The 21,700-nt window shown below is 42.3% G+C and overlaps 1 protein-coding gene across 1 annotated transcript in view; it reads right to left on the bottom strand.

Annotated features, from left to right (window-relative positions):
- The window catches only part of tbx15 (T-box transcription factor 15), a 35,120-nt gene extending 14,146 nt beyond the window's left edge, over positions 1–20,974 (bottom strand). The window contains exons 1-4 of the mRNA XM_027290750.1: positions 20,441–20,974; positions 13,922–14,129; positions 10,255–10,356; positions 2,140–2,311 (exon numbers count right to left, since the gene is read on the bottom strand). Coding sequence (XP_027146551.1) covers positions 2,140–2,311; positions 10,255–10,356; positions 13,922–14,129; positions 20,441–20,627 — 669 coding nt within the window. The 5' untranslated portion in view covers positions 20,628–20,974. The remainder of the gene's footprint in view (positions 1–2,139; positions 2,312–10,254; positions 10,357–13,921; positions 14,130–20,440) is intronic.
- Between the last annotated feature and the right edge of the window lie 726 nt (positions 20,975–21,700).

Here is a 21,700-nt window from a genome sequence, read left to right as displayed (position 1 = left end):
GCTACCAAAATGCTTAAATTTCCACAAAAGACTGAAGGAAAGTGTAACCGAGGCTCTGAGTAGATTTACACATTTTGTTGGAAAACTTTGAGTTACGAGGTAAGATTTCACTCAATTTTTCAGATTTTTATGACCTTTAAATGCTATAATTTGCACAAGTTTGATGTTTTGTAAGAGGCCATTTGAGATGAAATATTTAGTGACATTTCAGTACAGCAGTGTGGTCTCATTATCAACACACCATTACCTCATAGTTCAAATCCAATATAATTGGAGTTAATGAGAAAAATATTGGGCTTTAATGTGTTTTGCTCTTGTCTTTAAAGCTGCATTCATTAAATCCTGGCCAGTAGGGGGCATAAAAACATTTGACATGTCACCATATCTTGGGCTTTTAAGGTTATTGTGGTTGAAATGTTAACAAAAAAAATTACCTCTGTTGACGTCCCATCGGACATCAAGAAACATAAGAAGTGTTCATCTGGAGCTGTGTTTCCCCTCCTAATGAATTTAAATGAGCACTTTCCCTTTTCACTCTGATGTGGTCTCCACACCGACTCCTGACAAAAATAACTTGACTAACCCTCTGCATTTCTGACCATGTTTACCAGCCACTCAGTAACTTTACAAAGGGTTAATCAGAGCTTTTATACTGGAAACTGTGAACAGCAAGAGTCCTGCTGCACAAGTCTCTGTTATTGCACTGATTTTATTTTTTATAACATTTATTTTAATATTGTGTTATAGTACTTTATATAGTATTTTCTTAGCTTTCATTGCAGGTTTGAACACACAGGGCCAATCAAAGGTAACACAGGTTTTTTCCACCTAATATTGTCCCTTTCCCATGAAACCCATTTCTAACTATAGAGAAGTATAAAGAGCAAATAAGGGGCTCACTTTAGCTTGCTGCCCACTTGCTGATTATACATAAGGAAGGCAGTAAATCAAACAAATTGTGGTTTAACTTGTTGCATTACAGTTAAATATTTCACCTATAAAACCCACATTACACATTTAGAGCAGCCAAGAACCAATAAGAGACTTACTTTAGCTCACCACCTCTGTTATTGACTGGCTACAAGCAAGGCAGTAAATCAGGCAGACTGTGGTCAGACTCAGATTTTAGCTCGGTGGTGTGGCTGCTGGAGCGTACTACAAATCAAATTCAATCATTAAGTGCCTTTAACGAAACCGTTTCATTACAAAATGCCTCACAGAGCCATGAAGGAAATGAATATTATATATTAAAACAAGGGCATGGGTTCAAATCCCAGACCTCTAATATCTCTCCACGCTAATCCTCAAACCTAATAATATGCAGCCTGGGTGGACCATCTTCAAAAAGAAACCCCTCTGACTGTAGGAGGGCAGTATGCGGCAGCGCCAACTGTCATGTATTGCAGAAAATCAATTCTGAACAAGTCTCATGCTCTGTGACTCATGAAAGCATGAAGTCCGTGAAGTACGGTGTCAACTTTCCTTTCAAGCAAACGCATCAAGAACATTTCGGTCCAAAAACTGCCTCACAGCTCCAAGAGTGCATTCTCTCCTCCAGCACCATGCAGTGACAGGAAAAAGCACAAAAACTAATGAATTAAAGCTTGAACATTTAGAAGCGTTTCTGCTGATCATCTCTGTTAGAGGATTGCATGCATAGTCAGACGTTATTTGAAAAGAAAACACTGACATCTGATCGGTCTGTCGGTCCAGAGATTTTAACGTGTTCAATTTAAAGGTGGGGTCTGCCATTCTAATCCGATACGCTTTTTGTCAAATTCAACGCATATCTCCTCACAGTCTGCTAGATGAAAATGTGTTTGCACACATGACAACACAACACAACTGTTCCAGCCAATCAGCAACAGGTGCCGTTTGCACAGGACAAGGGGGAAGGAGGGATCATCTGGTATATGCTAACGTGTAATTGCATCAAGAAGGAGTGATGGACGAGAAACCGGAGATCAGAAGAACAACAATGATGAAGCAAGGGGCAACATCAGTGAAGCTTAAAGAGACGAAACAGGAAATGCCCTAAATATGATATAAACCCTGATGGAAATATTTGGTTTTTCTTTAGTTAGCTTTGGTTTTCTTAATACTTTGATCAGCAATGATGGCAAAGTAAAGGTCTCTTACGTGTCCCTGGTCATCCAGCTCGTTGTTGGTGAGTTTGAGCTTGTCAAAACTGACCACCTGCCTCATCCAGGTGTCTCCTGAGGCCAGAGAGTCCGGGTGGATGTAGGCCCGCGGAGGCACGGGGGAGTCAGCATTTCCTGCCACCATCCACTTGGAGCTGTGGTACACATATCTGGAAGACAATGAGAAGCTGACATGAGCACCAACACAGCAGCTACAACAAGAATTCAGTGATGGAAAAGAAACATCAGACCTTTATTTTGGGAAATGTTCAGTGGCCTGCATGCTGAAAATGTACACACTATGTACCCAGAGTGTGCCATTAAATAGTAATTGTGCTTTATAGTGTGACAAAATTTGACTTCTTCTCTGATACAAGAAGAGAAGCTCTGAAGTACCAGAACTGAAAAAAGATTCATGCTCTAAATGCAAAATGTTCAGTTTGGTCATGTAAAAATCCTGCGTGTGACACAAAAATGTTGCAAATATTACATAAATACTGGCTGTTCCATCTTCAGTAATTTGCAGAAAGATCAGAGTGTCTGTCATAGCTGTAGGGATTTAAATGGTAAAGCAAACTGGAAAAGCATGGTGACATCCTACAACAACATTTTCATTTGTCTCCTCTGCATATATCACTCTGACTTCTCATGCCAGTCGTGTTTTTTTTTTTTTTTTTATCCCACACAAGTTTGGAGCAATCTCCAGGACTAATATTCCCTCATCACCTCGCTGTTTTGAAATCTCATTTGAATCTTGGAGGTTACGTCAGGGTTGACTGGGTTATTATAAAGGCTGTTTGAATTTCAAAATGGCTGGAGCGCCTTTGCTTTTTTTCACTCAGCTGGAGAACAAACTCCAAACACTTGGCCACGTTGCCACAACACCGGCTTTTAAAACTCATCTGTTGTTTCTTCATTGTGCTTGAAATTTCGAACAAGAGCAACATAAAATATTCCATATGCAGTCATTCACTCAGCTGCATAGTTTCAATTAAGCCCAGCCATAATATTTGATGATGTTGTGTGTGAGTTTGGGTACTTCAAGGCGTCCCACCCATTAAACAGCAGGGAGAGAGAAGAAAGAAAGAAAGAAAGAAAGAAAGAAAGAAAGAAAGAAAGAAAGAAATTGACATTTACCCTCCTTTTTAAAAACAAGCCCACAAACCACCAGCCAACACTGCATGTACTGATTTTAAAAAGAAGATCTAAATAAATGAAAGACAAAGGGAAAATAAAAGAAAGGAGTGAAGAAAAAACGAAAGGGATGAAAAAGAAAGAACAAAGGAGAAAGAGAAGCACAGACAGAGAAGGTGAAGCGGAGTCAAGGAGGTGAAAACGAGCGAGATAGCGTCGATGGATGGAAAGAAAAAAGAGAGGTGGAGCGGGAGAGGAGAGAGTGAGAGGAACGTGGAAGGGGAGAGCGAGGTTGGAGAGCGAGTGGAGGAGAGCGAGTGTGAGGCACAGCTGTTTGCCTTTAGTTCTGGCCCTGCGCTCAGTTGAAAGTGTTTTATCTGCAGTGTCTCTGCCAAAGTCATCACTCACTCCTGAAACATGGACAAAACTCTCATTTGGTCCTTTTGTTATTGCCTCCAAGGGCTCCATCACCCTGTTACACACACACACACACACACACACACACACACACACACACACACACACACACACACACACACACACACACACACACACACACACACACAATATGTATAATTACATTCAAATATAAGCAAAAAATACTTATTGAGCCTCTCTGTACCACAAAAAGTACAGCTTAGACAAATACATACACACATTTAATAAGCATATTTCCAGGGATTTTGGCAAACACACCCTCTGGCGGCCATATTGGAGGTAAAGTGGGCTGTATGGGGCTCTGAACAGCTGTGTGTGTTTCTAACATTACATTTCTAAACCAATCAACCTCATAAGACCATTAGAAAATGATCTATAGTGGTCTTTAAGCAGTCTGGCTTAAAGACCATCATCCGTTTGCAGGTGTTATGTCACATGACTTGTAATTTAAACATAAAGATGTAGCACATTGCATTGTGGGACTCATCAGCGATTGTTACTATTGACCATATGTATGTCTTTTTCATATGCATATACAGTTTTTATGGAGAGACATTATTCTCCTATGGAGGTTTCCAATGTTAGAACAGTTTAAACATAAGAAGTGTAAGAGGCACACAGTGGAAACAAATTGCAGCCTGCATCTGCAGATGTTCTGTATTAACAAGCTTATACCTAAATGCAACCACACAACGAAAAAGCTTTTATTGGTATTTTTCTCTTTCTCCGTCCTGTTTGTTAGACAACATACAATGCAGTGATCACAGGAATCCGAGTTTTTCACCAGAGCCTCATGACCGAGCTGGATGTTTCTGCAAGGTTTGCGGTCACCACATGCTGAGACGTCTTAATAAGTCCAATTTGGGTTTTTAATCTCACCAGAACAATCCTTGTTTGTCTGTTATAAAGTCTAACTGTTGTTTGCAAATGAAGACCTTGTGACGTAGCTCGGCATTCACTATTGGGAGTACATAAATATTCAGTAGTGTTTCTGCATTTTCCCACAAGTCATGAGATAAGTCTTATTCCTTGAATTTTCTGGAGGTGTGCTCTTTTATTCGTCTAGTAAGACACGGTGGCCGTTGGTGCTCATGCTGAGTTTATGTCAAATAACCTGGAAACGAGAAACACACGCTTTCTGTGTGTCAGGACAGAGCGACCACACAGCAAGTGTTTGTTCATAGGAACTGGCTCGCTACGACAAAGAAAAGGAAAGTCAGTTTTATTCATCTAGCGAAATATTCAGGAGCTTCACAGTCTGTATGGCGTATGTCACCCTCCAACTTCATACCCTCCATTCAGCTGAGGTTAGACAGTGAAGAGCTAGAAAAAAAAAGAACACATAACTACCTGTTCCATGTGTTTACTGTATATAATACCGAGCACACACCTCCACACACAGAGGTCTCACTCTGACTTCTGACCTTTATATTCACACACACACACACACATACATGCGTGTACACCCACAAAGGGTGCCAGGCGTTTCTGTAATTTCCTGTTTGGAGCACTGTTTAGGGTTACGCTCGGTGTAGCAGGGAAAGTGTTAAGGAACGAGGAAACTTTAGCCCCAAACTGGACTGGAAATCTGATTAGTCCCCCCGCTTTCATCTTCCATAAATCTGCCATCTGGCACCGGCACGATCAATAAAGACTGGACTTTATGTGACACTCTTACTGGACAGATGGGGGGGTGGGGGGTAAGGGGTGGGGGGAGGGTCCAATTCCCTTCTCAGCCAACACCAAAACCGCACGGCTGACGAATCCGAGCTGCAGCGCATGCTCTGATTCTGCCTTTATTTCTCCCCTGCATACGCACAATCACAGCCACTGGGAGAAACACACACTCATGTTAAGACCTAAAATACAGATACACACACACACACACACACACACACAAACAGGTTGTCAGTGTACATGTGAATGTGTGTGCGTGTTCTCAGCTCATCACACATATACTGTAACACAGACAGGCATGCACATAAAAACACACACACACACACACACTTGCCAAACCCTGGCTGTATATTGAGTTACTGTACTGACAGAGTAAATATTGCTATTGAATTACAATTCAGGGCTGACTGGTGTGTGTGTGTGTGTGTGTGTGTGTGTTCTTGAATACTTATGGAGGACCATAACGTCCTCACAGAGATAAATGCCGGCGCTCACCTCGACACAGATCCACTTCCAGACCAGGGTTAGTGTTTATAGGATTAATGTTATAATAATGTGAGGATAAAGTTGGTTTAGATATAAGATCAGGTACGGGTCACGATGTCCTAGTGAATGTAGTGACATAAATGTTCATGGGTGTGTCTTTTATCCCTGTAAAAATGTATTTTTTTTATGAGTCATTCTATCTGAGTCTTTTTGGATAAAGGTTGGAATTAGGATGAGGTTTAGGGTGAATCTGGTTAGGTGTTGGGGAACGAATGACTGGTGCTTTGTTTTCTTTTATTGTAATTTCTACACTTAACAACAAATATTTTAAAGTGACAATATCCAGTTCTCATGTCTACATGAGGTTCTGTTTTAAATTATGACTCACGCTCACTGGATCAGGGTTAGGACAGAGATTAGGTTTACACTGGGGACTTGGCATTTTGCCAGTCCTTGTATCTAGGGTTTAAACCTAGATTAAAGTTTAGGATTAGGCTGGACTTTAAAATCTGATTTAGATCAAGGTTACTAGTTGGTTTTGGGACTGACTGTAGCAACATTAATGCTTGTGTGTGTGTTTTATTCTGTTTGGATGTGTGTGGGTACCTGAAAGTGTGTGTGTGAGTAAGACAGAGAGAGCGAGAGAGAGGGGTGTGTGTGTGTGTGTGTGTGTGTAACTGCAACATGCTCTGACACACAGTCAGAGGAATGAGGTACGTTTGAGGAGCCAGACAGCTCCACGCTCAGCGGCTTGAGCTCGGAGCAAACCGAACGACTGTCCACATAAAAGAGGCGTAATATATGGAGATTTAATGAGCACGGTACCAATGAGACGTTCCTAAAGAGGGGCAGGGAGCCCAAGTAAAGCAAGTCGATTCCAATAAAGACCGTATTTCCAGACCCCAAGCTCCATGGGACTGAGAGACACACCAGTGACAGCTCCCAGCTCAGTTTGCAAAGGCCTGTGGTAAATTCCCCAGCCAGGAAGAAAATCCTATTTAATTTTACAAGACCTTCTGGCCTCTAAAAATCCTCCATGATGTCTTGGTTCGCTGGTGGGAGAGCAGGGAGAGGTGGCCGGGCAGAACGTCTGCTACGCACTGGTGGAAAACTTTACATTAATAAACAACTAAATGAAATGAAGAATGAAGGAGGCTCAACTCAAATCCACAGAAAACAGAAGTCACGCTACATTCTTTGTTTGCATGAAGCAGACTTTAATTTCCCCCCGACGAACCTGTTTTCTGTCATAAATACATCAGATAGGACGTGAGGGGGGAGAGCCTTTTTGTCCTTTTCGTTCTGAGATGACAGGGTTTTGTTTCGCTAAGGCAGCGGGGAAGTATCTGTGGCTGTCAGCCTTTAATCAGATATACTCCCTCACATAGCAGCGCGTGAAAACGGAAAACTAACTCTGTAAACATGTTTTATGTCATTGAAGCCTCTGCTTTAAAATATGCTCGCCAGCTGCCAAGAAAGGCCTTTAAAACTCTGCTGATACACTCGATACACTGCTGAGAACACACACACACACACACACACACACACACACACGCACACACACACACACACAGAACTTGTTACGCAACTGCGGTCTGCAGTGAACTGTTTTCAGGGTTTTTCAGGGTAAGTGTGTTTGTTGGGCTAGTTTGATTTCAGATTTTAGAGAATCTGCGGGTTTTTTCTCTCTTCAAAGATTTTATTTGTGTCAGAGTTGGATTAGCCTTTGTCGCTTTTATCACAAATAAAATGAAGTTAGGATTTAGAATTAGCTTTCAAGTTTTGCTGATGCATTTGAGATAAGTAAGTATATCAACAAGAAGTGCAGAAGATTTTGACATAGATTCGAATCAAACATTTTGTGTATTTCAATTAAGATAATGTAGGAAATGTAGGTGATGCTTAAGAGTGGCACAGTAATATGAGGTGAAACAGTGAGGTGATGTATCACGGTCGCTGTTCTGTTGTCCTACTGTTGAAGCGGACCTAAGTCACACAGAGGAAGCCGTCTCTGTGCTTTTGCTCAGTAACAGTCAAGTTTATAGCGAACGATCAGAGTAACCAGCGCTGCGTTAAGATAAGATGAAGATGAGATGAAAGGTGTTGTGTATGTATGAGTGTTTGAACGTGATGGACACGTCTCGTGATATCTTTTTTCTTACTGTCAGAACATATTCCATTGTTGTCCAAAAACAATTAATTAACACATCAATGAGCCACACCGCTGCACCGGCTGACAAACATGATCATGGGCACTGAAGTTTATTTTGGATCACACCCACATTCACCGTCCTGGTGCCTTGAACACCCAATAAAGCAGCAATTCTGTAATAATCCGCATCTGAAAATAGTCCCCAACAAAGCCACTATTTATTCCTGTTTGAGTTGTATTTGCTAAAAACTACATTATATACATGCACAAGCGTTTTAAAAATTAAAAGTTTATATTCATCAGCAGTTTTTAATGACTTAGTTCTTCAGTAGGAACCAATGAGCGCCACAGACAAGCTGCAGGAATACAGACCAAAGCCTTGATCAGACTCCAGTAGGAACGCAGACCTGCACACGGACAGCAGACATGCTTCTATACCTGCGACAATCCGGGTTCTGCATATGAGGTAAACAGACTCCACACACGCTCACTAGAAAACATGATGACGACCTCCAGACAGCGAGAAGCTCCTTCATTTGTTGTATTTGGAACTGCAATGCACAAAACTGTCCAGTTTAAACACAGTTAGGACCACGGGGCTCACCCAGACCTAGATGAATTTAGGTAAAATGACAAGATGTCTGTCACATGGACCCTCGTGGACCTGGACATGCAGCCACGCATCAGCAGAAACCATGAATTGGCCTGAACTCATTGTTGGTTTCAGTGCTTGATTTGTTGACAGTAACAACAGTACACCATATTGCCAGACTTCTGCTTCAGAGGTTATTTTTGCTCAATCTAAAAAAATAAAAGAGTAATTGGAATTTTTAACCATCAGTTTTAAATATCAGGGCACAGAAAAACAGTCTACTGGCAGCTTTGAAACACCAACAGCAGCGTCAGCTTTTAGAGGCCATGACTGGTCAAACTTATTTAAAATGTAATGATGCAGGCTCTGGGTTATTTGCCACATTATCACTTCATCACACACACACAGTAACAGCCTGTATCTGCATCACCATCGATAAAAACCAGCCGGAGCCACTGAATTCGCAGGTAAACACATTTTTTCTCATTATCTTCATCTCACATAATACCTGCAAAGATTATATTGAGCCATAAAAGGAACCCGTTAAACCTTCCACAGTCAACCGCTACAGCAGCAGGTACACGTGCAGCATCGCAAATTTCCTTTCCATCTCCACCTCGTTCTTTCCCATTTCCATCATAAGACCCGAATGTCGAGAGTCATCCTATTTGCAGGCAGCCTCTGGCTCTGCCGCTCAGCCAGTGGGATGATGAATACATTTCAATCTCCTCTCTCTGGCTCTGACTTCAGGGACTAGCACCATGAGCCAGGATATCAGTCTTATTGCATATCCAGAGAGATCCATCATATACAAGCCTTCCTCCAGCACACTTTAATCGCTTCACTTCACCGATGCAAATGATGGGAGTAACTACTTTTTCTGTATCGCCAAGACAGGAACACCTCTCAAAGCAGTTATGAGAAATCTGAAAAATGAAAGAGGCTTCGGCTTCGACGTTCAGTCCAAATCCTGTTACGTACGACTCTAACATGAGAAATGGCACAGAGATGAGAATAATCCAACTAGGTCAAAATGTTTATGCTCTTGGCCCGACATTTGAGAATCAGCCAGGAAAATCCAACTCTGTGTCCAGCTGTAGCAGCAGCGACACAAGTGTGGGCTTGCTCATGCAGATATGAATGTGCGTGTGCATATCATGTACAGCTGTGCTTTTATCAAAAGTCTTTCTGAAGACTTCTATTGTCAGACTGAAGTGGCCCGAAAGCTGTTCTTTTGTGCTGGTGTGCAGCATGTGTGCATTTGACATTCTTTCATGGCAAAAAAATGCAGTTACTCAGCGTTTTCTCCACAGTTTAATTCTTGTCATGACTGAGATGCATCAGAAACAGCATCTAGATCATTGGGGGACATTAAACTCTCCACTGAAACCCAAAAGAATGAAATCATTTTGGTTTAAGCTCTTGGGATACATTTACGCATTTGGAAGGGGGGTAAAATGGTGAGGAATAATAAATAAATGTGCAAAGACAGTTAAATTTAATGCGAGCGTTTAAACTGAACCTCTGTTCTGGACGACACCGACCAGCTGATGTCTGATATGTCTGTACTCTTATTCATGTGTGTGTGTGTGTGTATGTGTGTGTGTGTGTGTGTGTGTGTGTGAGGAAAGTACCTGTATCTCTTGTTGTCCACGGGCACGATGTCCATGGCGATGTAATACTGCTGATGAGGGTCCAGACCTGCTATCTTTACTCGCATGGCAGGAAACATCCTCCTGAAGGGGGGAGAGCAACACATACTGATAAACCTGATGGAGTCGATTCTGTCCATCGCTTTTTGTTATGGAAATGAATTTTTAAACTAGCAAGTGAGCTAAAAATCACCATTACAGGTGAAACAAAGGTGTCAAAAAAATCCTAGAGAACAGCATTCAGACACTGACATTGAAGGTGCCATGTGACAGATGCTGGTTTCAGAGGTAAAGAAAGTGATAACATCACTGCACTGAATTCATTTAGGAATTCAGATTTCGTGCAGCTGCAGTCAAGGTGGAACCGGAACTTAATTTAATTATTTTATTGAAGCAAGCAGAGTTTTTGATCATAAGAAACACAAAAACGCGCAGAGATAACGTGGTGCAGGAAAAGACAAAGGTAAAAAGAGTCATTTACCTGAGAGGGAACAAAAATAAATATCTGGTAGTGTGCAGTTTGTGCACGACCTGAATTAAAAACACCTCGAACATGTCGAAGATTAATACTGATTAAAAATACTTCCACATGGGCCCTTTCACATCAGGTCAGCCAAAAGAAATTCCTAACTAATAAAGAACACTACAAGTGTTACAACATGATAAAAAGATGCAGATCCTCATTTTTGATTAAGATTGAATGCTGTTGATTATTGGAAATGTTATACACACTAGACAATAACACTTTATTTGGACAGTGCACCTAGATAGCTCATTCCAGCTGTTTCTCTTTCTCTGTAGATGTTTAACACATTATTCATAGAATCATTTGTGGACATAACATAACCAATCTGCGTGCCTAAAACAAACCTTAACCACAGTGGTGTAACATCAGAAGACAGTCATCGAATCTGAGCTAATAAGCTGTTGAAATGCTGTTGAAAGTATCTGTACGCGGACTATCCAAATAAAGTGTTACCCAGTGGACTGTTACATAACCAGAGCTACTGAATTAAACTGGAAAGTGACAAAATTATAGATGTGTCTTCATCACCCGATAAACACACTCCAGAGGATAAGTAAAAAATCAAACTGATGAGATTTTACACTTGAAAACTTTTACAAATATTAGTCCGATTTTTTTTTTTTCCTGCTTGGACAGAAAAGTGTCTCTGCTCTGTCAGTGTGAACTCACTGACGTGAGGAGGGGTCTGCTTCACCGAGACTGATGTAAACACACTGATGTTTGTGCAGCGCTGAGTGAACCCATCAAACAGCGCACACAAACACACACACACACACACACACACACACACACACACACACACACACACACACACACACACACACACACACACACATTTTCAGACTATTCATTAAAAGGGGTGAAATTAAAAAAATATACAATGTAGAAAAATGTGTGGAGTCTTTTTTTTAAACATTTGTTTTGCAGGCAGCTTCACACTGACTGCTCCTTTCACTGAAATCCATCCAGTCACGCCAGTTTGCAGCTTCTAAAGCAGAAAGTCTCCTCTCAGCATGTTTACCACCTTTGAATTAAAGGGGATGCGGCTTTCAGCCAATCAGAGTTCAGCACTGCAACAGCAGTGTTTAATACATAACATGGAGTCTTCAGATTGATTTAATAAGATCAAATAAAACACTAATAACATTTATTAATTTCATCCCACATAAAGGATGAGTTATGGATAATGAACACTGTGCTCTGCAGAGCTCTTTCATTTAAATAATAAATAACTCTTGTACATTTTGTACTTCTTACTGTCTTAAGAATATTTCCATGTTATTGTCTTTTTTTTTTTTTGAGTTTTCTGGACTCATGGAACTTTTTTATAATCTTTATTTACATTTTTTCTCACACTATGTTTATGTTTTTACGCACCAAATTCCTTGTGTGTGAAAACTTAATTAAAGCCAATTCTGTTTCCGATTATGGATCAATAATTATTTCCTAATTTCCTCTTTTCCTTCTTCTTCTTTTTGTCTTTTGAATGCTTTGTTCATTTTCAGTATTTTAGTGGCGGTAAGCAGCTCGCTCTCTGTTGTCACCTCTGACCTTTATGGTTGTTGTCCTTAAAAATAAAATATGGTCAAACTGGAAATGTTTATATTTAATTTAGATATAAATAACGTTGTTGTTTTTTTTTATTATTCATCCATGAAATATTTTTAGCAGCCTCCTCCTTCCATCTGAGAGCAGCAGCCTAAAGCTCTTAAACTCTGCGGAAAATTAAAGTCTAAAAGAGAGAGAGAGGGAAAGGCATGTATATTAACGGTCTGTATGTGAAGTGGGAGACATTTCAACTTAATTCCTCGTTTTGCACTTCAAACGCTGCATTTTTCCCTTTTCATTTAAAGGTCGTAAATCGGGGTCTGCGTAATGAGAAAAGAGGGCTGTTCTCTTGCTTCCCTTCTCGTCTCTTCTGGATTTATGAGCTTATTATGCGCAGACCGTGAAATACACACGGCGACGGTCGTGTCCGCCTTCACTCTGCTTCAGCGCAAACTGATTGTTGCTCTATTTATGAGCTGATTACCAATTTAAAGCCAATTCATAAAAAAAAAAGGCCGAGTGTAGTCTGAAATAACGAGCACAGGAGAGAGGCCGCTTCAATGTGAAGTCAGTGAAACTATGAAAAACTGCGTCTGTCTCAGGAAAAATAAAATCATTATATAAAATCAAAATCATCATTTTAGACATTTTGCAAGAAGAAATATTCCGCAAATTAAAAACGTGCGAGGAAACCAAACTAAAAATGAACTAGATATTTTTTTGTTTGTTTAGTTTGTTTGTTTGCTTCTTTTTAATAACAAACATGAGATTATTCATTCAGCGCTTTCTCGCTTTTGCCATGAAAATATCTCTGTCTTTAAAAAAATAAAAACTTTTGATCCAATAAACATTTTTACGCACCAAACGTAAAGAATGACCTAACCTAAGGACTCAACACGATAATAAACATCTTGTTATTTTAGATATGTGCCGTAGCGTTGAGGTAATGTTAGGCCTAAACGTCAGTCAGGCCGATTGGTGTGAACAGAGAGGGGGAATGTTTGTGGAGAAGTAGCGCGGTGAGCGCAGCAGACTGCGGGGGGAAAGGTCTTTTCCTGCAGGATCTGCAGGTCAACTTGTGCGCCTGCTCTGGATTTGGACTGTTGGCCCGAGAGAGAGTGAGAGAAACCCGGAACATGTTACAGAGAGATTAATTAGAACCAGCTTTCCTTATTCTCCGACATCAGGGATAACCTGCCGCGTCATGAAGGCCTGAACACAACAGAGAGGCCTGCATGTGCAACACATTAACACCCCTCCAAACAGAGCTCAGGAGTGTGTGTGTGTGTGTGTGTGTGTGTGTGTGTGTGTGTGTTTGTGTGTGACATCTTGAGTGTGCGTATGATAATCTGACCTCAGAATTATTATTTTTTCAATAGATAACCCAGGATGGAAACGATCGTGAACACGTTTCTTCTCCGTAAACAAGAAAAATAAAACTTTTTTTCGCGTAAAAGTTCGCACATCGCCTTTACGCACAGTTTGCGCATATCCTGCGCCATGAACCCGCCGCTGAGCTGCAAGTAGATCGCTAATTCCAGCTCTGTGCGTGTGTATGCGTGTGTGCGCGCCAACCTGCCCGCCTTGGTGATGATCATCTCCGTTCCGATGTCATGGAAGCGCTTCCACAGATCCGCGCACTGCAGCTCCACCTGGATCTCCTCCATGGAGGCCGGGGGCGACGGCTCGCAGGGGCCGGGGGCCAGGTCGTCAGGTGAACCGAAGGAGCACGACGTCCTTTCGGCCAGACCCTCTCCGTCCGAGCCGGGACTCGCCTCCGAGTCTGAGGAGAGAATGAGGAAGATGATGAGAAAGCAGCTCTGAAACAGTGGAATTAATATTATAGGGCTTTACGCAGGAAACTTGGCACGGTGGGGAAGTACAGCGGTTCTCTCTCTCTCTCTGACTCCAAATCACCTGCCGTCTGCAGCTTGGAGAGAAGCGGCTCGAGTCTGGCTCGCTGGCTCAGCTCGTCATGGAGTTCTGGGTTCGTGTCAAAAGCAGACTAAATGCTGCGTAAAACCTTTGAAATGCGATGTAGAAAATATGAAATTTTAAATTGGGCCACACAATGATCAGTTCCGATGGGAGGCGTTGAGCAAATGAAGTTGAGCTTCAAGTGCTCCTCCTGGACCGAGTTTAACAGACTGACCGTTCAGAGTCATCAACACGGTCACAATGTGAGCAGATAAAAACGTTCCCTCCATCCTGAACCGGATCCAGACCTACAGGAAAGCTTTCCATCCGTCTGAGCCTCGAACTCCCAGACACCAAAGCAGGATGACCTCACCCTCATTTACATTTCACTTTATTTCAGTCCAACAGCTCAACTGCGCAGGTCACAGCGGGGTGGACAAAATAACAAGAACACCTGATAATCTTATATCCTGCATGACCTTTGAGAAGAATTAACTCCAAGACACGTTTTTTAATCATTTAGCACTTTTAAACATCGGCAGCAATGTTACTTCACACCTGATATTATTCAGTTTTCTTTCTTTTTAGGAAAGCTTTCAGGCTCAAATATCACAATGCACCAGAGTTTTCCAGCCGGGATGTAAAATCTTTAATGCTCGACACCTCAAATCTGCACTTTACCCGGATAAAACTCTCAGGAGATCACCACGTGCTATCTCTTCTTTCACTTTTCTCTGAAACAGATTATAGCTGAATATCCTCCACCCCCCTCCGCTAACACCACCACCACCACCCCAAAAAATAAAAAAAAGAATCTAATAATGTATTATTTATTGGGGGGGCCCTGACACGAGGAGGTTGACTTGGCAGACTAAGGGCACACAAATATGGTTATGCAAATGCGGAGCTGCTGAGAGACTGGACAGCGTCCCAGGCAAAACCGCCGCTGCGAGGGCCGAGCCAACCCCGCTGGAAACAAGAGAGCGGAGGGGAGAGATGGAGATAGGAAGAGCAGGGGGGGAGGAGGAGAAGAAAAGGGGGATGGAGGGCTTCAATGACCACAGAGAGACAGAGACAGACTTTCCATCATCTTCTTGGGAGATCCTTCCAATGTCACTGCAGCCAGTGAGGACTGTCACACATGATTACTCTCCCCTTCTTCTTTTCCTTTTAACTGTTCACACACATGCAGATACACACTGGGCCAGTCGGTCAGACAGTCAACTGCCCCCCTCACTCTATAAAAACACTTATTACACACTCTGCTAGTGTTAAAGGAAGAGGGCAGGACGGGCGGCTCAATGAGCCTGCGCTGTTGTAATGTACTCGTCAGATGAGGGCAATGAGATTAGATCATGCAGACAGAAGGCAATTCATTTGGGTCTCTAATCGAGGGAGGACAGGGAGATCTGGTTGTTCTGGGGCCGATGCATTTATATCCTGCACACAGACAGAGAGGGCCGGGTGTTAGAAAGAGTTGGGCTGATATTTCAACCTGGTTTCACAGAATATTTCACATTTTTAGAAACTGTTGTAACTAAATGTTTTCCTACCTGTTACAGTATCTGAATAACACTGCTCACATTATCTCAGCCTCAAGGTAGCGTCAAGGTTTGCACAAACTGGTGTAAATATGAACAGGTCCGATTCACCCATCAGATACCATGAAGGCAAAAAAAAAAGTTTGGGATTTTTTTTTTCCTCATTTAAAGTTCACTAACTGATTAATTTATCATCTGACATGAGCCAGTCTTCTCTGCTCTATTAAGGAGATAAATCATTAGTCTGCAGATTTGGGCTCTCATAATAATCAGTTGCTTTTCCACTGTGGCACGAGCAAGATTCAACACTTCATATAAAATGTGACATGTCTGGCATCAGCCTGAATATTTGCGACAAACGCACAGCCTGAAAAGCCGCATTGAGCAACTCCCATATCTGCTATAGGCATCTAAAGCTGGATGTTGTTCAGAGGAAACAGACGCATTCCACAGAGCAAAAGCTGCCCCGGCTAAATAAGATAATTTGGCAGGAACGCCTCCGAGATGCAGAGGTGGGAAACGTGGACCAGGCAGGAGCCCGTGTGACTCCGCCCGGGTGCCCCTGTCATCATGGGTGAAGGACCTGTCCTCCGCCACTCACCAACCACACACACACACACACAGATCTAAACCAAACTGTATGCATGAGTCTTTGTGTATGATGTCAGCTCATTTTCCAAAGTTGCAAACAAATTGTCACTGCAGCTCAAATTGGACGACTCTTTGAGTTTATGTGAAGCTTTTCACTTTGAGCCGAAGGAATAAAAACTGACATTTATTGATGAAGAAAAAATTTGCCCCCTCAGCAGAACGCTGCCCTGACATCTGCTGCGGTTACAACACACACACACACACACACACACACAACACCACACACACACACACACACACACACACACACACACACACACACACACGCGGTTAAAGTCTCCCAATCAGCTCATGCCAGGCTTCATTAAAACGAGGCTAACATCCATAGCTGGCCACTAACTGGTCTAAATTTAATCAAGTCAGAGCTGTGCATCAAGCTGTCCTCTGTGTCACAGTTCACATCAGCTCCAGGCGGCTCGAGTTAAAAACACAAAGCGTACATCAAATAAAAGTATGAGAGAGAGAGGACATGGAGTTAAAAAGAGGACAGCAGATAGAAATGTTAATTGTTGCGGTGTTAGACATCTGATTGAGACTTTTTATGAATTAATTTTGTATTTTATTGAGTTGTAACTATATTTAATTGTGAATAATTTATATTTTACATCTATAGTTGAATTGTTCTGTATTTTTTCATTTAATGCCTCTTGTTGTTAGATGTTTTAATGACGTTGATGCAGAGTTTTTAGCTGCTGGATAGCTGGAGGATACAATCATATAAGAATCATATTTACCATGACTCAAACATGCAGCTGGAACTGCTTTTTTTGCGCCAGCAGGTAAAAATGATACATTTCATTTAGAATATTTTTCTTTACAAACAAAGACGATTAAACCTGTCTGTGTTTCCATCTTTACAAACATTTCTGCTCAAACTTGCAGAACACTTTCTAAATATGTAAGCCTGAAATGTGTGATGATGACCTGATATTATCTGCACTGTTCCTATTTCATTTTGTAGTGTAATATTTTTTTATTTTTCCAAGTCCCAGTCTTGGATTTGAATATTTGAAATACGGCCTGTATTTAATGAAGTTGCAGCAGATTTCTGAAGCAGACAGTAGCACTGTGTCAGCCATGAAATCACAGAGTAACCCAATCCACACAGTGAGAGCACCTGTTTCCACACTGATGGAGACTCGGGCACGAGGGAAGCAGTAAAAGCTTCAATCGGGCTCATGTACACGTCTCTTTTATCAGCCTGCGTGTTTCAAGTAACCTGAGAAACGTCTTCAGGCAAACTCTGAATGGAGGAAGCAACGTTTGGATCATTTTAGTATTAGCAGCAGGATATTATTGTGCCGTCATCTTGATAGGTTTAATCACCAGGTGCCAAGCGAGACGTCAGGTGTTTGCAGTGAGTTAGTTCTGTGCGTAAAAGCAAAAAGTGTCGCCCTGTAAATCACAGTTTGGCTCAGGCCTTTGACAAATGGCATTAAATATTAAGTTATATTAGATGTAGTTCAACTTGTTAATTTTTTGACTTAAAGAATAAATATTATGGAGATGTGGTTGCAGTAGTTTTGTGAGGTCTAACAAAACGACTTTTTCTGTGCTAACTCAACTGTTCAGCTCTTACAGACAGACCGTTAAATGCGCGCCTGGTTCAGAGCCTGTTCGTTTCTCAGTCCTGCCCTTGTCTTTGAGGCTAATAAACGTGTTATACGACCAACCGGCTTCCAGACTCGCCTGGAGTTGAGTAAAAATAAAATCACTCCGTTAAGGATTCCTCTAAACCACATAATCTGACCACAGAGACTGGCTGTTCTCGGTCACCGCCGCACGACGCGCCAAAGCAGAGGCTTTAGGACCCGAGCAGGACCAGATGAACCTGCCAGGAACCCGACTGCTAATGAGCGGGACCAAGGGGGGTGGCGCGGAACCGGGAACTGGGTAATTCATTCAGCCACAAATCCTAAAACTTTTCGAACAAACCGTGGACGATGATGAAGAGAAAGGCCTTTCTGCCCCCAGGGAATCAAAGAACACTAGCGAAATGACTGCAGGCTGATTTTTTGATTATCACTGACCTTTTAAAAACACACACAAACAAGCTGTTTGTCATTGGCAGTGCTGTAATCAACGCTCAGTCTCAGCGTCCTAACCTAATTTAACGTGACTGCAGACAGATCTACGCGTTCAAATCAGCAACAACAACAATCCTCCCATGAGAGCCCCTCTCCTCAAATCATCCTCCTAATGAGGCAAAAGTTTACTTTTACTTTACTCTTTTTCCCATTTAAAAAAAAAAATACTTTTGCTCTTGAGTCACGTTCAGTTTCAGAGCGGAGAGGAGCCGTGCGTAAAGGTTCTGCGCCCCGGAGGTCAGACTGCAGCCGACAGCGGGACTCAGCGTCGGCCTGAGACTATCTGAGCAACACGCAGAGGTAAGCTTCATTTCTGTCTGTCTCTGCTCTCATACAGAGAATAAACCAGCTGTGATAAGATCATATAATTTGTATATTTAAAGCCAAATTAACTTTTTAATAATTAAAAACGAGACTTGTTTGGATCCACAATCATTTTCACAATCTAAAATTTCACAAGAAGGCGTCTTAATTTAACTAAACTAGACTGAATTACTTAAAAAAAAAAATCGGAAACAAAATGACATTTTCAGGTTCGGCTGAGGCCGCGCGGCTGTTTTGAAGCACCGAGGTCAAAAGCTGCTTTAGCTCCGTCAACGTTTGTGTGAGCGGCAGGTTTGTCTGTGTGTGTGATCAGCTCATCTCTGAATACAGATGAAATGTGAGCGGCTCGGATTACACCTGAGCTCATTCATTTATGCGCTAAAAACCAAATAACGCCAATACGCCATGAATATATATATATAATGTGTGAATTAATTTCTCACATAAAAAATGTAGTATTTGTTACATATTGTATATTGCTATATACTTGGTATAGTAGTATTTGTTACATATTGTATATTGATATATACTCGGTATAGTAGTATTTGTAGTTTGTAAATAAATTAAATAGAAGTTGGATTTTATTTGACTTCACTTCAGTTTGACTTCCTCCTGATGCCTCGTCTGTCTTATAAATGTAATTTTATTGTGTCTTTATTTAATGTATTTTTTCTCTCTGTCATCAGACTTCTTTGTGTTTGTTTGTGACGTCTTGTGCACCGAGGAAACACACAGGAGCTCCACACGCCGTGCGTCAATTCACATTTTACGCGCAGCTCTGACGGTTGTTTGTTTCTTACACAACGTTTTTAAACTGATGACACATTTTTTTTTTTACAAATGATCAATTTTCTTTTTCTCTGGACGCTCTTATGCCTGTAAAATAGTATTTGTTTGTGTCTGTTCATTGATAATTAGGTTCATCCAGAATGTTTGCAATTTATTTTTCTTCGAGAAATTCGATTATTGACTTCATGCATCAAGCTGCGGCCTCCCGTCAGGCCTGCAGCCAAAGTCAAAGTGAAAACAAACAGCAGCTCAGCTTCACGCTTTGACTCATGCAGAACTTTTCTATCACTAATGTCTCACTGAGGAATCCAGCAGTCTGGACCTGCCTCACAAAGACACGTGTGATTACTTGACCTGATGTCCAGACTAAAATTTTATGAACTTGTTTTTCTAGTTTGATTTGTTGCTGATGTAAATTCGCTCCTTTAAGGAAGGAGTAAATTCTTGCTGCATATTTTGTGTCATACTCCTGACAGGGGAGCGGCGTGACTGACTGTCCCTACAGGCCCCCTACGCGTCAGCTTTACACGCTGCATACACGGGAGAAATCTGTTTGTGTTTGTGCGCTGCAGCAGAGCAGAGCGGGATCGTGGAGCTTAATCTCTACACAAGAACACACACTCCACAGTCACACAGACACCGTGGAGCTCACAGCTACATGCCCTGTCGTGGGTTGGGTCACTGAACATGGAGCCATGTTTTGGCTCGTCGCTTTGCATTGCCCTGCAGTGATATAACGCAGATCCGGACATTTGAGCGGTGTGGGTGCATGTCTGCGCACTGACCCGGGTCCATATCCAGACAGTGCGCCGGGTCCTCTCCGTCCGTGGCGAGGCTCTCCATGGACAACTCCAGCTCCTTCTCCTCCCAGCCCCGGAGCTTCCTCTTCTTGTTGGAGCCGATCAGGGCTTCCACGGAAAAAGCGTGGGCTCTAGAGCTCAGAGCTGCGGCAGATCGCCTCCTCTCACTCATTTCTCTCAAATCCACCCGACTTGGGGGGGAAGGCGCGGCGAAAAACCCACTCCGTCCGTCCGTCCAAAGCAGTGAAGCAAAACAGTCAAAAAAAAAAAAAAAAAAGAAAAGAAAAAAAAAATTGCACACGTCAGTGTTTACAGCGGGACGCAAACTCACCAAGTGTCCAAAGTAATCCCAACTGTGACTAGAAACTCTGCGTCAAACTTTTGAAGGCAGACTGTGCCATCCTGGCTGCGCGTGAGAGAGGTCGAGTCCGGGAGGATTGATAGTTTTGATGCGGTCTGTCGCTTTGCGCGTCTCTCCGTCCTTCCACTCCGCGTCTTTCTTTTTCTCTTTCTGTCCCCCCTAACTTCTCTCTGATTGATACTCACTTCTGGAGGAGTTTTTTTTTTTTCCAAGCGGAGGGGGGCGGCCCTCCTGCTCCCTGTCAAACTCGCGCATCCAATGAGAATGAAGGAAAGACAGCGAGACAAAGTGTTTCCTCCAATGACAGAGGAGGGAGACCCGCGTCCTGGAAGAGGAACCGTGATCTGGACTGCAGCAGCCTAATGAACCGACTCCATAATGTAGCCTATGGAAAAATACATCAGCTTATATGAAGTGTGTTTTCACCGTGCGTGTGTGTGTGAAAGATGAACAGATCTGCGTGTGCACGTTCCAAACAAACTGAACAATAAAATGATAAAAACAGTTAAATTATGTTTTTTTATCCACTCACCGGGGTTAGGTCTCTTTTCTTTGACATCCCGCAGCTTCACTTCACTTCTCCTGTGAAGGTTGATCATCCAGGTCCTGGGCCGTCAGTGAAGGCCGCTGTGAGGCCTTCAAAGTCATTTTAATATCCGACTTTTCACCAAGCAAGTCTGAGCCGATGATTCCATCATTAGCAGGGATTGTAGGAAAAGTCACATTACAGCTTCATTGTGTCACCCAACAGCTGAGGAGGCCGAGCAGAGCAGAGCTGCGACAGGACAGGTGGACTGATCTCAGAGCAGCGTGGTCGGACACGAAAAGGAACGAAAAGATTAACAAGTGAAATGTTTGGCTCTGCTCGACTTATTGGGGGGGTT

This window comes from Larimichthys crocea, chromosome XVIII (assembly GCF_000972845.2).
Source record: "Larimichthys crocea isolate SSNF chromosome XVIII, L_crocea_2.0, whole genome shotgun sequence".
In the NCBI taxonomy this organism is placed as follows: Eukaryota; Metazoa; Chordata; class Actinopteri; family Sciaenidae; genus Larimichthys; species Larimichthys crocea.
Note: the sequence above shows the minus strand (reverse complement) of the source record. Positions and strands in the feature narration are given on the sequence as shown.